The sequence below is a fragment of the Urocitellus parryii genome, chromosome 4, assembly GCF_045843805.1.
Source record: "Urocitellus parryii isolate mUroPar1 chromosome 4, mUroPar1.hap1, whole genome shotgun sequence".
In the NCBI taxonomy this organism is placed as follows: Eukaryota; Metazoa; Chordata; class Mammalia; order Rodentia; family Sciuridae; genus Urocitellus; species Urocitellus parryii.
Window position 1 is genome coordinate 100,189,096 of NC_135534.1, and position 14,696 is coordinate 100,203,791.

The 14,696-nt window shown below is 43.7% G+C and overlaps 1 protein-coding gene across 11 annotated transcripts in view; it reads left to right on the plus strand.

The window, feature by feature from the left end:
- Ncam1 (neural cell adhesion molecule 1) overlaps nt 1–14,696 on the plus strand; it is a 290,431-nt gene that overhangs the window by 222,246 nt on the left and 53,489 nt on the right. For all 11 annotated transcript variants that reach the window (XM_077796919.1, XM_077796926.1, XM_026392527.2 and 8 more), the window contains exons 2-7: nt 5,628–5,702; nt 7,830–8,048; nt 9,070–9,213; nt 9,586–9,723; nt 10,807–10,924; nt 11,362–11,531. In XM_077796919.1, coding sequence (XP_077653045.1) covers nt 5,628–5,702; nt 7,830–8,048; nt 9,070–9,213; nt 9,586–9,723; nt 10,807–10,924; nt 11,362–11,531 — 864 coding nt within the window. The remainder of the gene's footprint in view (nt 1–5,627; nt 5,703–7,829; nt 8,049–9,069; nt 9,214–9,585; nt 9,724–10,806; nt 10,925–11,361; nt 11,532–14,696) is intronic.

Genomic DNA, 14,696 nt, shown 5'->3' on the forward strand with positions numbered 1-14,696 from the left:
TAGGTCTCCCTGATTCCTGATTCTGAGTTTTTAACCACGTTCTTTCCTGTTTAATTCTTGTCATGGTCCAACAGGATGAGTTCAGTTTTATCATCATCCTCATTTTATAGACAAGAATACTGAGGCCCAGGGGAAAGGATGTGTCTAGAGCACTAGCGTTGGTTAGTCCTCCCATTATTGTTTTTTTTTTGGTTCAGATTTAGTTCAGCACTTTATGTATGTAAAGTTCTGACCAACAAATAAAATATCTTAAATTAATGGAGAGAGTAGAAATAGCCACCTGACTATAAATTGGATCCGAAAGGTTATTTTATTTTAGAGCATAAAGGAAAACATTCCCTCCCTCAGAAATAACAACGGAAATGATTTCTTTAGGAAAAGTTGTTACTGTAGGGTAAGGATAAAAATACACAACAGGTAGTAAGTACTTCTTATGTGCTTTACATATATTAATTCATTTAATCTTTCCAAAACCCTATGAGGATGATTCTGTTTTCCCTGTTTTGCAAAAGAGACAGTAAGAGGTTAAATAACTTGGCTAAGATCACACAGTTAATCCATGGCAACAAGCTGAGATTCAAACTCAAACCATCAGACCCAGAGTCCTAGGCCTTGACCACCCCGCAGAACTGCCACATTAGCTTCTGTTTTACATTCATAGAGTTCAGTAGGCTTAGCAGTGAAGGGGCCTTTTATTCTTCCCCAAATACTTTGCTAATCTTAAAAGCAAAGTATTACAGGCCGGTGGGGGTATCTAGTTCTTTGTGCCCCCAGGCTACACATCTGGATTTCTTACAGTGTAGTCAAATTAAAGCAACTCAGCACTTAGTTATACTTTGAAAAATAAAGCCACACAGCTCCATTAACCTGGTTATGTATGCTGATATACAATTTGATCCCTTTTTTAAAAAAAGCCCAGATTCTAGAAATTTCCCTCATCTCATGCATTGTCACTAAGCCAACCCATGCTCTATGGTTTACCCATCTCTAAAACTGGTGACCAGGGCACCTTCTTCAGGTGTGCCAACCTGGGCCCTGGTCCCCCAGGGCACCTGCAGTGTGTCTTCCTGGCTAGTGTCTTTATAACTTCAACATGAAAGTGTTTCCAGTCAGCCTGGGAAAGACCTCAGTGTACTTTCTTCTCTCAGCTCCTACCTCCTCAAGCACGTTAGAATCTGAAAAGAAAACCAGTAAAATTAAACTGCTACAAGAAGTTGCAGGTTTAAGTGAAATCTATGAATTATTTTTTGAAATCAGAATAATAATTCTCTGTTGCCTTAACAAGATTCCACCTCTCCTGATAAGCACCTTGGCATCTTTTATGAACTCAAATTTCAATTCACTTTTCTTTAGCAACTAAGACTTTATAGCCTACTTCTGCTAGGGAGTCGGGAGTTATAAAACTTCTGCTTACACCTGAAGCTGTTTGCTGAAAAAGATGGCATTTCTTTCAGAACATTTATCAATTTAAAAAAAGACATTTAATCTGAAAACCCATTTTAAAAGCTATCAGTCTCCCACAGGGTTATTTTTTTTAAGTGAGATGAGGAGAGGGAAATCGTTAAGTTTTCCTAAGACATACCTTTTTTTTCTGTGTGTTCCTAAGGATTTAGAATAGTGTGGAAGAAGTGCCTGGGGCTTTTTACTCTGCTCAACCTGAGTTTGAATTTGACCATTACATAGGCATTGAACCTCCACTTCCCCACCTGTAAAATGGAGTTATAGTGCTCTCACTATCTTTGAGTAAAGAGGTAGTTACAGTTAATCAGGAGAGAAATGATGATAGGAATTTGGTTATAAGATTTTTGTACAAAGACTGTACTCTCCATAGCCCATGATTTGGAAAGAGAACAAATGACAACTAACAGGTTATAATAAACCCATTCAGAAGTTGCAAAAATCCAACACTAGTAGTAGTTGGAGAGCATGGAGGATAGGCTGGAGCATTAGAATAGATTTTTACTCTTGTCTGTGTAGTATATTAGCTGAGGAACCTTCTGCAAGTTATGTTCATTTCGATGAGCCTTGACTTCCTCTTTTGTAAAAGAAACACTGTTCTATCAGTCTTTTTATCTCTAAGAACTGATGTGAGATCAGATGCAATAAAAAGAGTGTCTTGTACACCCGAGAGTAGATGCTGCTGCAGGTGAGCTTGGGGGCTAAGCACAAACTGGGTGATGTGGTCACAGCTGGGTGTTTTAGTCAGCTTTTTCCACTGCTGTGACTAAAAGACCCAACCAGGATAATTGTAGAGGAGGAAAAGATTATTTGGGGGCTCAAGGTTTCAGAGGTTTCAGTCTATAGAAGGCTGGCTCCATTCCTCAGGGCTCAAGATGAGACTGAACATCATGGCAGAAGAGTGTGGCAGAGGGAAGTAGCTCAGATGGTGATCAAGAAGCAGAGAGAGAGAGAGAGAGGTCTCCACTTGCCAGATCCAAAATATGTATTTCAAAGACATGTCCCAAATGACCCACCTCCTCCAGCCACCCCCTACCCACCCTCTGCTCCTACCCAGTTAATCCAATCAAAGGTATTAACTTATTGATTGAATTAAGACTCTCATAACCTGATTTTCTCCTCTAAACCTTCTTACATTGTCTCACACATGAGCTTTTAGGGGACACCTCACATCTAAACCATAACACTGGGTAATGCCAGATCTGACCTAAGACGACCCAGGATCTTTGGATACAGCTAAGATGACATTTTACACAGACAGTGTTAATGGAAAACAAGAGATGAGATAGTCTGTTTGGGAGAAATGTTTTCATAGTTTCTTTAAAGATATGTATTATGCCTGGTTAGGAAATTTCACTTCCATGTACAACAAAGAAAGGTGAAACTTGAGGTAGGCTTTTTTTTTTTTTTAAATTGAAAACCATGAAAGTTATCATAGAGAAGTGAAAAGAAGAAGCAAGAAGTGAAGGGAAGGAGTTCTGAGTTCAGATCAGGATTTCCATCTCTCATCATTAAACCTAATATTTCAAGGTTTAGCATTTGCAGAAGAATAATCAGCCATTGTGCTACAATCGAAAACATCCAGGCATTGATTTGCAGAGCGTCTGAGGCTCCTCTGGTCCAGCCCTGTCTGGTGCTTTGAGGGAAGAATCACTCTTTTCCATGTGTGCAAAAGCCCAGGAGTGTCAGTGGAAGACCTCTTCTTTTTCAAAACTTCTGTGGTGATAAATGTGTAAGTGGGATCCCGTTAAGCTGGGAATTCCTTTGAAATGCTTGATTCTCATTTCTCCCTCTCATTTCTCCTGGCCACATTTGGGTATGAAAACTTTTCAGCTTGGCTGCCCCTAGAGAGTCATGTTCTTTTTGAAAAGAGCTTTAAGAAATTGAAGTCTGCTTTTTCACTCAGGATAAGAATATCCTTCTCAAAGCGGGGAGGCTCCACTGCAGTAACAAGATCCATGTGTTGAAGCTGGCTGTTAATGCTCAGCATATGGGCCAGGGATCGTTCCAGGCAGAAATATGCCTCTAATTCTTTAAAGAATGCCCCTTTAAACTCCAGAAAGGACCATTACTCAGGCGAGGGATGGGGTACTCACAGCTTCTGAGCTTCCTAAGGCCTATGGTTCCTGTGGAATGTGAGCCATGGAAAGCAATAGAAGAGGTCCTGGCTGGCCTTAGCATGAGTGATACTGTTCTGCAGCCCTCTCTTTGAGGCCCTGGGCTCCCCCAAATACCATAGGGCCTTATTAATGCTGGTCTTGCTCTGCATCTTAAGGTATAATGAAGTCGAAGGTTGTTACTCAGGATTCCAGATTGTTACACTGAATGCAAACCTCTCTCCCTTTGCCCAGAAGGAGCACTGCATACTCAGGACCCTTACCTGGGAGCCAGGAGGCCTGGGCTCCAGGGTACTTCAGTCCTGACTAGAAATGACTGTAGGGAAGTCACTTCATCTCTCTTTCTCATCTGGAACGTAAGGAGGCAGGACAGTATATCTGAGACTCCTTCTGGATCTCCCCTTGTAGAACTGAGTGGCACCTCACTCCAGGGCCAGTCTCGCTTCCACCTGCGGACATTACAGCTCTGGGTAGCATTATGTTCCAGGGCAACCCTGGCACCAGGGCTACAGTCAGGAAAAGTGGGGGAAGACCTTTCATTGTTGTCAAGTAAGAATTTTAGTCCTGATCCCCAACTGGGTCATCAGTAACAGAATGAATGAGGGTGAGACTAGCCAGCCCCAGATCGCTGTAGTATTTCTTTCCAGTCGAGCACTTAGAAGGGCCTGAGCACCCCCCACTTGCCCTGAGCATCCTCTCCCTGCCTCTTACCGCGCCCCATTCCCTATCATTTCCCTGTCTCCTTCCCTTCTTCAGTTCCTGGCTTTGCCACATCATCCCTTTCTTTCTGCAGCTTCAGCTCTGGGTGTGTTTTCTCGTTACCTGCTTTGTTTGTTAGTGGGATGGTTAGGAAGGCTACACAGCCTCTGCTGCCCCCACACACTCCCTTCCCACCCCAAACAGGCCCTTTGATCTCTGTATTCTGCTGAGCACAACTGTAGTCTCTTCAAATGAGTGCAGACCCAGAGCCACAGCAGCCCTGCCTGCAAGTCAGTCGCCATGGCAACGAGCCTTGCCTCCATTCGACTGTGAACAGAAAATGGCTGTTGGAAGGAAGGGCTCACTGAGTCTCTGTGATCCAGCCTGTTTTGCTCAGACCCCTCCCTCGGATTGGCTTTGAGGAGCTCCATGCATTGAACCAAATGTCTGTTAGCTTTTGGCTTTCACATTTGCTTAGGAGGAGGAGAGGCAGAGGGAAGTTGAATTCAAATGAAAAAAAAAAAAAAAGCATTTCTCCTATCCTATAACTGTATTTTCATGAGGAACATTTATCTACTCTGAGCAGATAAATGAGGAGCAGACTGAATACAGGAATCAGTAAGATCTGGTGCAGTGTATTTTCTTATCAGAGCAGGAGAATGACAGAACATACAGATATTCAAATAAAAATTCAGGGAAAAGCTGTTAGGGGATACAGGGAATTCCACAGGGCATAGACTACAGGATTTCAGAATTGTGTCTGACTAATTGTGGAGATGATGTTTGATGTCGTTTCCTGTTACGGAAATAGACATATTGGTCCTATTTTCTTGACTTAAGATGGGCATCTGTTTGCATCCCCTGCTTCAGAACCAGTTTGAATCTTCACATTAACCCTCTCTTCGCAGTGATTAAAGATGGTGGCCTGGGGAATTTGCAAGACACCCCTGGGTATAGTTCTGGTGTGGTGAGCTTTCTGTTCTTGGCACAGCTATGGGGACACTTCAGATAGACATCCAAAAGGGATTGGTTGGGCTGCTGTTTCTGTGAGTGTTGCTATTTGGAATAGGACCATAAGCCTCCTCAAGGGTCAAAAATATTTAGGCAGAGGTCACCCCAGGTCTCCCAAGGAACCTTGCATTATCTCATAGAACATAGCAGTTCCAGATGTGAATGATCTGGGCTGTGTCCACTACTGGCTGAGGTGTGAGGGTACTTTGGTGGTGACAAGTTCTCAAAATCCACACAACCTCCACCTTTCACACTTCCTTAAACCTGGGTTTTGAATGAAAGCTCTGAGTTTAATTCTCAAAATTTCAAATGTTTGTCTAAACTGGACTTTGTCTTTTTCAGTTTCTCTGCAGGTGGATATTGTTCCCAGCCAAGGGGAAATCAGCGTTGGAGAATCCAAATTCTTCTTATGCCAAGGCAAGTGCCCTCCTGTGTCCTGTTATATTTCAGAGCTTGCCTCAGGAATCCATGAACATCCCAGCAGCTCAGGAGGCTGAGGCAGGAGGATCGCCAGTTCAAAGCCAGTTTTAGCAAAAGCAAGGCACTAAGCAACTCAGTGAGACCCTGTCTTTCAATGAAAAACAAAAATAGGGCTGGAGATGTGGCTCAGTGGTCTAGTTCCCCGAGCTCGATTCCCAGTACCCCTTAGCCCCCCGCCAAAATAAACACTCATGAGACAGAGCAGAAGCCCATGAGTGCCAAACCAGTGGCGCCCACACCTAGAATTCTGGGTGTTGCTCTGCTCCACGGTCAGTAGTGTGACCCTTCAAGATCCAGGAGGGCTCTCAGACCCCCTTTCTTCCTCTCAAAGGCTGCCCCAGTGTGGTGCTATACGTCACCTGGAGTTCTGCTTGATGATTGGAGGATACCCAAGAGTTTTGGAGAGAGACAATCAGTACAACTCTCAGATAGCAAGTCATCTCAGATGTCCTGTCCTGTCCTCACCCAGTAAACAACACCAGATAACAGTACTGACTTAGAAATAATGCTTCACTGGGTCAGTTTAAGTCTCATTTCTTAGAATCTGAGACCTTGAAAATCCAAGAAGGTCCACAATTTTCTTGAAAGTAGATTGAACACTGATATCTCTCTGGGTTTGAGGATATCTATCTTGGGTTTTCCAGGTCTATTGTGAATGCTGATAATCTGGCCCATAACCCCCACCAGAGCCCTGGGATATATTAGAAGTAGTGTCCTTGTTGTTTGTTTAGGAAATAACTCCCATTTCCAACAATTCCATTATTCCCATTCCCAGTGATTATCAGGAAACATCCCGTGGAGGGAAGAATGTCAAATTAGGTCTCAGATACTACTGGGATCCGGAACATGGCAGACCAGAAGGAGTTGAGCTAGGTGTAAACTGTGACATTTAGCAAGCAGCTTTCAGCAGGAGAGACCTTTAACTGCTAGCATGATCTGCACTGGATGAGGTGGCTGTGGCTGCCGGATGCATTCCCTCCAGCTTTGCCTTCATTACAGCAATTTCAATGATCTGGAGTTGCAGCCGTGGAGCCCACAGCACATCTTGCAAATAGCGATATTTATTGAAAACATGATGGGCTCTGAAAGGAAGACTTCATTTCCATACTAAGCATCTGCACAGGGCTGGGTGATGCGGGCTGAGAAGCGGGCTGTGCAGGAACAGGGCAAAGCTGCAACCATTCGGGCTTAGAGCCCTTCACCCTGCTCCAGCCCAGCATCCATCTCCCCCTCTTAGGGAAAGGAGGCATGGGTGATTCTGACCAGCTTCTTTGCAGCATTTAAGATGAATTTGTCTGGCTGAGACAAGAGATGCTGAAAGGGCCACCATGTCAGTGGGTAAAATAGCTGTTAGACTCTAAGTGATTTGAATCTTTACTCCTAGACCAGACAATGGGTCTCATCCTTGTTTCATAATCGAATCCCTCAAAAATAAGCTGATCACCAGGTACCAAGGTGCACATCTGTAATCCCAGCAGCTTGGGAAGCGGAGGCAGGAGGATCACAAGTTTAAAGCCAGCCTCAGCAACTTAGGAGGTCCTAAGTAACTTAGTAAGACTCTGTCTCAAAAAATAAAACGGGCTAGGGTTGTAGCTCACTGATTAAGCACCTCCGGCTTCATTTCCTGGCGACAAAAAGGGGCGCGGGGCACAGGCTGATCAACTGGTTCAGATTAACTCAGATCTTAGATATACCAACTAATTTACTTCCCATTCTTTGAGGCATGTAAGTTCCTAGCTTAGCGACCAGCTCATCGTAGGTTCTCAGCAAATTTGTCTTCCCTCACTAAGGATAGGAGGATAGGACCACTATAAAGCAATATGAGAACAAGTGATTGTTGAGCTTTCCAAATACGCTAAGAGGTTTTATGTATATAATAATTAAGCACAGAAGCCAGAGGAGATCTGAGCCATGTTTTGACATAAATGGACATCACTGCCTGGCCATCCAACCTTGATTGGTTGGTTGGTTATTCAGTGGCTATTACTGTGTTGCCACTGTCACTCTGAAGGGAACTTAGTCTTTCTTACTTCAGTGGTTTGAATATAATCTCTTCCTCCTCAGTGGCAGGAGATGCCAAAGATAAGGACATCTCCTGGTTCTCCCCCAACGGAGAAAAGCTCAGCCCAAACCAGCAGCGGATCTCGGTGGTGTGGAACGACGATTCCTCCTCCACCCTCACCATCTACAACGCCAATATCGATGACGCCGGCATTTACAAGTGTGTGGTCACTGGTGAGGATGGCAGCGAGTCCGAGGCCACCGTCAATGTGAAGATCTTCCGTAAGGGCCTTTCTCTTCTGTGTTCTCTTTCCTTTCTTTGGTCATCAAGACACATGAATGGGTAGTAGAAAGCATGAGATGGCCATAACGGGACCAGTGAGGGCCTGACACCATGGTTTTTTTTCTTCCTGAGTCTTTTCTGGCCTCGCTCAGTGTTCCAGTACATTCTCAGTTGGTCCTTGGCCAACCCACAACCCTGATTCCCACTGGTCACAGCTACCCTCTACTGACTTCTGTTTTCTGAATTCAAATGACACAGTTTCCAGAGAGCTATTATGGACTTCTCTATGCCTCCCCCAGTGTTGACCGAAGGGTGAACAGTTCAGGCTTTCCCTTCTTATTCCACTTTTCCCTGCTAATTATAGAGCCCAAAAGCCCAAGTAGGTGTGGGATCACTATTGGAACATTGGATGCCATTCAGTGCACACCATTCCCACTGCCGCTGAAACCCTGTCAGGAGGTGGCATCTCATTACCTTGTTATCATACTTCTGTCCCGTAAGCCAAAGTCACTGTGGGTGACAGCTAATGGAACAATATTGATTGCCACAGTATTTATTGCCATTAAGTGTGCTCTCCTTCTGTTCTTCAGAATTCTCTGTGCTGTGGGGAAGATGGAGTGAGGCTGGGGGAAGGCACAAGAATAAGAGACAAAGAAAAGACTGGTGTCACCTCTCATTGTAGAATATGCATTACCCTTCATTAGCATCATCCCACATGGAAAAAAAAATCCTTGGTGAAGGCACTGCTTATATAGAACCTTTTCTGAACAAAGTAAAAAATTCAGCCCTCAGTAGATATTGGTTGCTAAACAATGGTGACATCCCCCGCTCCATTACCACCTTTGGGCTAGCTGCTCTACTTCATATCTGTGACCAAGTACTGAGTGGGACACCCTCCTGTACAACAGTATATATGGGCAGAATTTTGCCTGGGACTCAAGTCCAGACAGCATGGCTCTAGTGGGAAGGGATCTTATGGGAGAACCTGCTGTCCTCCTCACTCTCCTACTCATTTTCCAGAGAAGCTCATGTTCAAGAATGCACCAACCCCACAGGAGTTCAGGGAGGGGGAAGATGCTGTGATCGTGTGTGACGTGGTCAGCTCCCTCCCCCCAACCATCATCTGGAAACACAAAGGCCGAGATGTCATCCTGAAAAAAGACGGTGAGACTTCAATTTCCTGGTAGTTGCCTTTCCCTTGGCCACCAAGTTATCTAGGTTTCCACCTCTACCAGTCCCTGAAGGATTCTCATCCAGACTCAGATTTGGTGTCCCCAAACCCACACGCAGCTTCCTGGTGTATCCCTAGCTGGTATACTCAGGCACACGATTTTATCCCCAGAGCAAATATGCATTTCCAATACACTTTTGCTCTCTGCTATATTTCACACCTACAAACACATTGTTTTTATTTGAGCCTAAAGACCTACCTTATAATGCAAAGTTAGGAAATAAGAAAGAGGCTCAGCTCCCTGCCTACAGATTCCAAAGTTCTCTGACTGATCCTTGAATGAACCTGCCTCTTGTCTCTTCTAGTCCGATTCATAGTCCTGTCCAACAACTACCTGCAGATCCGGGGAATCAAGAAAACAGATGAGGGCACTTATCGCTGTGAGGGCAGAATCCTGGCACGGGGGGAGATCAACTTCAAGGACATTCAGGTCATTGTGAATGGTGAGGAGATCTGTTCTTCCTGTTCTCTCCATGTCTACAACCTTGGTTTCCCAGATCTTCTAACTTCCTCTTTGTTCTATAAAATAAATTCTGTCCTGACTCAACCATCCATCTTTCCTGAATGCCTTCCCTAGAATAATTTATAGGGTCTTTTATTTCCATTTTTAATATACTTGCCTTTTGGGTCTCCCCTCATTTATGGGTGTGCTCGGTGCAGTTATTGAATGCCTTTCATTGCCTTACAGCACTGGAAACTTTCTCATGCTTACTAATAAGTTCATATTCATCCTCATTGTCCTTGATGTTACAGTAATTGTGAAGGTAGTCCCCTTGGTTCAATGTGAAGAGAAAATATTACAATCAATTCAGGTCTCAGAATAGTCAGAATCATGGTCCATGGGCTTATTAATCTTAATTTGCAGAGTCAAATAAACACACCCGTGGAATCGATCTGACATTTACAAGATGTTTACAGGAAATTATAATGTCAGTACTAAGAAAATAAGTAAATCATGTCTGAATTGTTCTGGCTATTGATATGCATTTTTTGCCAAACTCTTCCCCTCTCATTCCTTTGGTAAAAACAGTTTGTGCACAAAGTTGTTTATGACAGTTCCAAAGAAATGTCACTCTTGGGTTTTGAGCTGGTGCACTTCAAAATGGTAGTAGACTTATAACCACCAGAAATAGTAGTTTCCAGTTTTTTCCAGTATTGAGAATCCTTCTTCACATAAATTCTACTGACTGTAGTAGTTACTTAGTAGGCATTGACTAAGAACATATATAATGAAAAATAATTACTATAAATCGAATATCACGTTAACGTGAGTAAAATGTGATATTATAGCTTCTAAACTCTTGAAAAACAATAATGCATGTTTGTGGATAAACTGTTTATTCCATTTCCATTAATTATTTGGTGCATTAAATTTTGATCCTTTACATTAATTCTGCAGCCACCCAGGACTCTCTTGATCCACAGGCAGAAACTCCCTGGCCTGGGAACCCCTGAAGTATCTCTTCTCCAGCCATTGGGTTCTCCCAAGTTTTCACAACCATGCCTAACATCTGTCTTTCCTTTAGTGCCGCCCACCGTCCAGGCCAGGCAGACCATTGTGAATGCCACCGCCAACCTGGGCCAGTCTGTCACCTTGGTGTGTGATGCTGAAGGCTTCCCAGAGCCCACCATGAGCTGGACAAAGTAAGAAACTGGCTTGTGTGTTGGGTCATGGGCTAGAAGAGAAGGGGCATCATAGGGCCCACTCCATGTTGGCATTTCAGTGACCTGCATACGGACTTCTTGGGAATATCATCTCCAAGAAGATTAGATTCTTTTCTGTAAGGTCCTCTTGTCTTGGGCATTGGATTATTGCCTCATTTTCAATCTTAAAGGGGCAGGTCCAGAAGGAGGCCTCTTTGAAGCCTTTGTGAGTACAGTTTTCAGCCGTTGGGCAGAGTCAGAGGATTGGTGGAGGAATCAAAGGTATATGTGGAAGTAGACATTGGTGTCCTCCCTTCTTGTGAAAACTGGCCCTTTCCCATTGGCTCAATCTGCATTTTATGGAAACTAATTAAAAATAAACATCTTAACTCTCTCTGTGGTCAAAATCATAGTCCTTTGCATTTCTGTTTCTGTAGGGATGGGGAACAGATAGAGAATGAGGAAGACGACGAGAAGTACATCTTCAGCGATGACAGTTCTGAGCTGACCATCAGGAAGGTGGACAAGAACGATGAAGCCGAGTACGTCTGCATTGCTGAGAACAAGGCCGGCGAGCAGGATGCATCTATACACCTCAAAGTCTTTGGTAAGCACAGTGCGGGTCAAGATCACTGCTCTGCTGCAGTTCTTCTTACCCTGTCCACTCTAGTTGGATTATATCCCAAAGGCAACCTTTTCTCACCAGCCCCATCATCCAAGCCCTAGTCCAAGCCACCATCAAGCTCACCTCACCAGCTCAATAGCCTCATAGCCATCTCCCTGCCTCTCCCCCTTAGTCCCCTTCAGTGTCTTTCCCTCATGGCAGCCAGCATGGCCTAAGTGCCATTGCACTTTTCAAAAATCCTTCAGAATAAAATTCACACTGTACCCAGAATAAAATCCACACCTACCAAGCATTTGCCTTTTCTCTCCACCCTCATCTTTTCTTTGCTCCCTACAGGAAGCTCTCCAACCACACCAACCTTCTTTCTGTCCCTCAAATACACCAGGCTTGCTCCCCATTTCTGGGACATTGCATTTGATTTCTTCTGCTTAGAATATCATTCCCTGGGAGCTGCTCAAAGCTGTCTTCTCCTCCTCATTATTCAGATATCAGTGCCAACACACCTTCTCCATGAATCCTTCCTTCACTGCCTTGGCTACTACCGCTCTCCGGTCCCCGCTGCCACCTTGATTTACCCCAAAAATCTTTTTCATCACTTAATTGTGACTTTTTCAAGAACTTATCAATACCTGAACTAATCTCATTTATGTATTTGTCTTGGGATTTGTTAATATCCCAGCTCCACTAGCACTTTTACTCCAAGATGGCAGAGAGCTCCCTGTTTTACACAGCACTTCGTCCCTGGTGCCCTAAGCAGCACCAGACTCATAACAGACCTTTGGTAAATGTCAGTGAATGACTGGAAGCCCGCCTCACCTTTTTGGCTGCCTTCACTGGTCTGTGTGAAACTGTTATAGTCAGAAAAAGAGCCCTCACTTTGTCTTTATAAACTTTACAAACCTCCATGTACTTCAGAACTGAAATACATTTTGACATGACCTTGAAAAATGAATTTGTTGCAATGAGATATTTACCTTGATAGGTCTCAATTTTGTCTGCTTATCTGTTTAAAAAATACCGATAAGCTGGTTTACTGTAGATGGTGCTGCTGGGGTACAGGTGCCTGAGGGGCAGCTCTGGGATGTGTCCCTCCCAGGTAGTTGAGATGTGTATCTGGGAACCAGCCTTGGGACTGCTTATTTAACCTGATCAAGAGAACTGTGTAATATGTAAACATGCAGTTGAGAATCAAGTGTTTATATGCAAATGGTCCTGCATAATCATAGATGAAATTTATTTATTCATCTCTGATGGTTGGGTTTAGAAATAAGTTATTGGTTTGTTCAAGGTACCTGTATGTACTTGAGAGTGAAAGTTAAGCTTCATAAAAAAACATTCTGGGCAATTTTTTTCTCTAATTCAGACTAATCTTCCCCAGTCACTCTGATCTTATTAAGTTTTTCCATATTGTAGGAAAAGACAGATGCATTTGTTTTTCTTTCTTTTAACAAATATTTGTTGAACACCAATGCTGCTAGACAAAGGAGCTACAGAGATGAGTAGAATTTGACTCTAAGAAGCACAAAGGAGAAACACATACAAGCTTCTAAATGATAATAGATAGTGTCGGTCCAGGTGACTGCTGTAGGCCCAGCCAAAGTTTACAAAGATGAATGACAGGGACTCTTTTCTTATCAGTAGGTTCACGGGCTAGTGTAGATGACCAATGCAGAAATTTTAAATGACAAACCCCTATAATGATTTCATAATACCAATATATCCAATGTTTTATAGGAAAAAAATGATCTCTGATCTCATGTGATAAAAATGAGAGAAGTCATTGAAACAATGTGTTGTTTTGTAGGTGGGAATTACAGGTGAAGGAGGGCAGGGCAAGCATTTCAGGACTCTTGTGCAGCCGCAGAGGCAGAAAAAGCATCATGGTGCTGCGTGACAGCTGCTTGTGGACAGGGGCTGTGTCTATTTTGCTCACAGATGTGGCCCCAGCACCTAAGACAGTAGCTAGCATACAGAAGGCACTAGCATTTGAATAAGTCAAAGACCAGACATTAATCCATGGGAATGAAGCATAACTTATGTGGCAAGAAGATGAGCCTGAAATCATGTCATCATCACTTGTCTTTAGGAAATGCTTTGGGACATTACTCTTCTAAAGTATTAATAATAATACCCAACCCAAATAAGCGTTTATACTGTGCCAAGCACCATGAAGCACTATCCATAAATTAGCTCTTTTAATCCTCATCACAACCCTATGAGGTAGATTTTAATTATTATCCCCATTTTACAAGTGAGCACAGAGAAATCAGGAGCCCCTTCCAAGGATCCAGGATTCAAACCAAGGCAGTTGGCTTGTAAATCCATTCCCTGAACTAACAATGGCGGTTACTACTGCCCAATTCCATATGCCAGTGGCAATCACGCCATCTGAATTGCCTAGGCTATGGTGAGTAACATGAGGATGAGGTGCTGTCTTCACCACCATGCTCCTCACAGACTCTCTACACACTGAGCTCTAATGTGGCTGGTCGAGAACAGCTCTTGGCTCCTCCCCCAGGTCTTCTGGTGACAGCAGCTGCCCCAGGAAAGGAAGGATGGGAGGTGAATAAGGGGCCATGATAGAATGAAGAATCAGAGCAAGGAAAACACAATGGGCAAGGAGGCCAAATAAGATTTGTCTTCCTTCCCATTCTGTACCCTCAATCCTCAATGCCTATACCCCTCTGCAACACACACACACACACACACACACACACACACACAGTTAGTTTCCAAAGACTAAAACTGGGAGAGTGGAGATTAGGCAGACCAAAGCAACCAGAGGAAAGGTGGCTTGGCTCCTAAAAAGGCAGGTAAGGAGATCATAGACCTGTGTTGAATCCAAAATGAGAATCCACTGTAATATCCCAAGGAAGTTCATACAGCCTCCTTAAAGTAAAGGGTGCCTCATATATACCTCTTTCCATCCCCTTTCACCTTCTTAAATTCCCTTCCTTTCTTCTCCCCCATTGATATGGAGCAAGGGAACCAGGAGGAGAGGGGACAGCTGATTAGGGAACCATCTTTCTTTACTCTTTTTTTTCTCTTTCCTTCTCCTTCTGGGTTGCCATCAGGGGCCACTACTGGGGAGAAGTAGGCCAGTTCCTCATCAGTAGTGGAATCTAATGAGGAGGAAGAAGAAAGAAC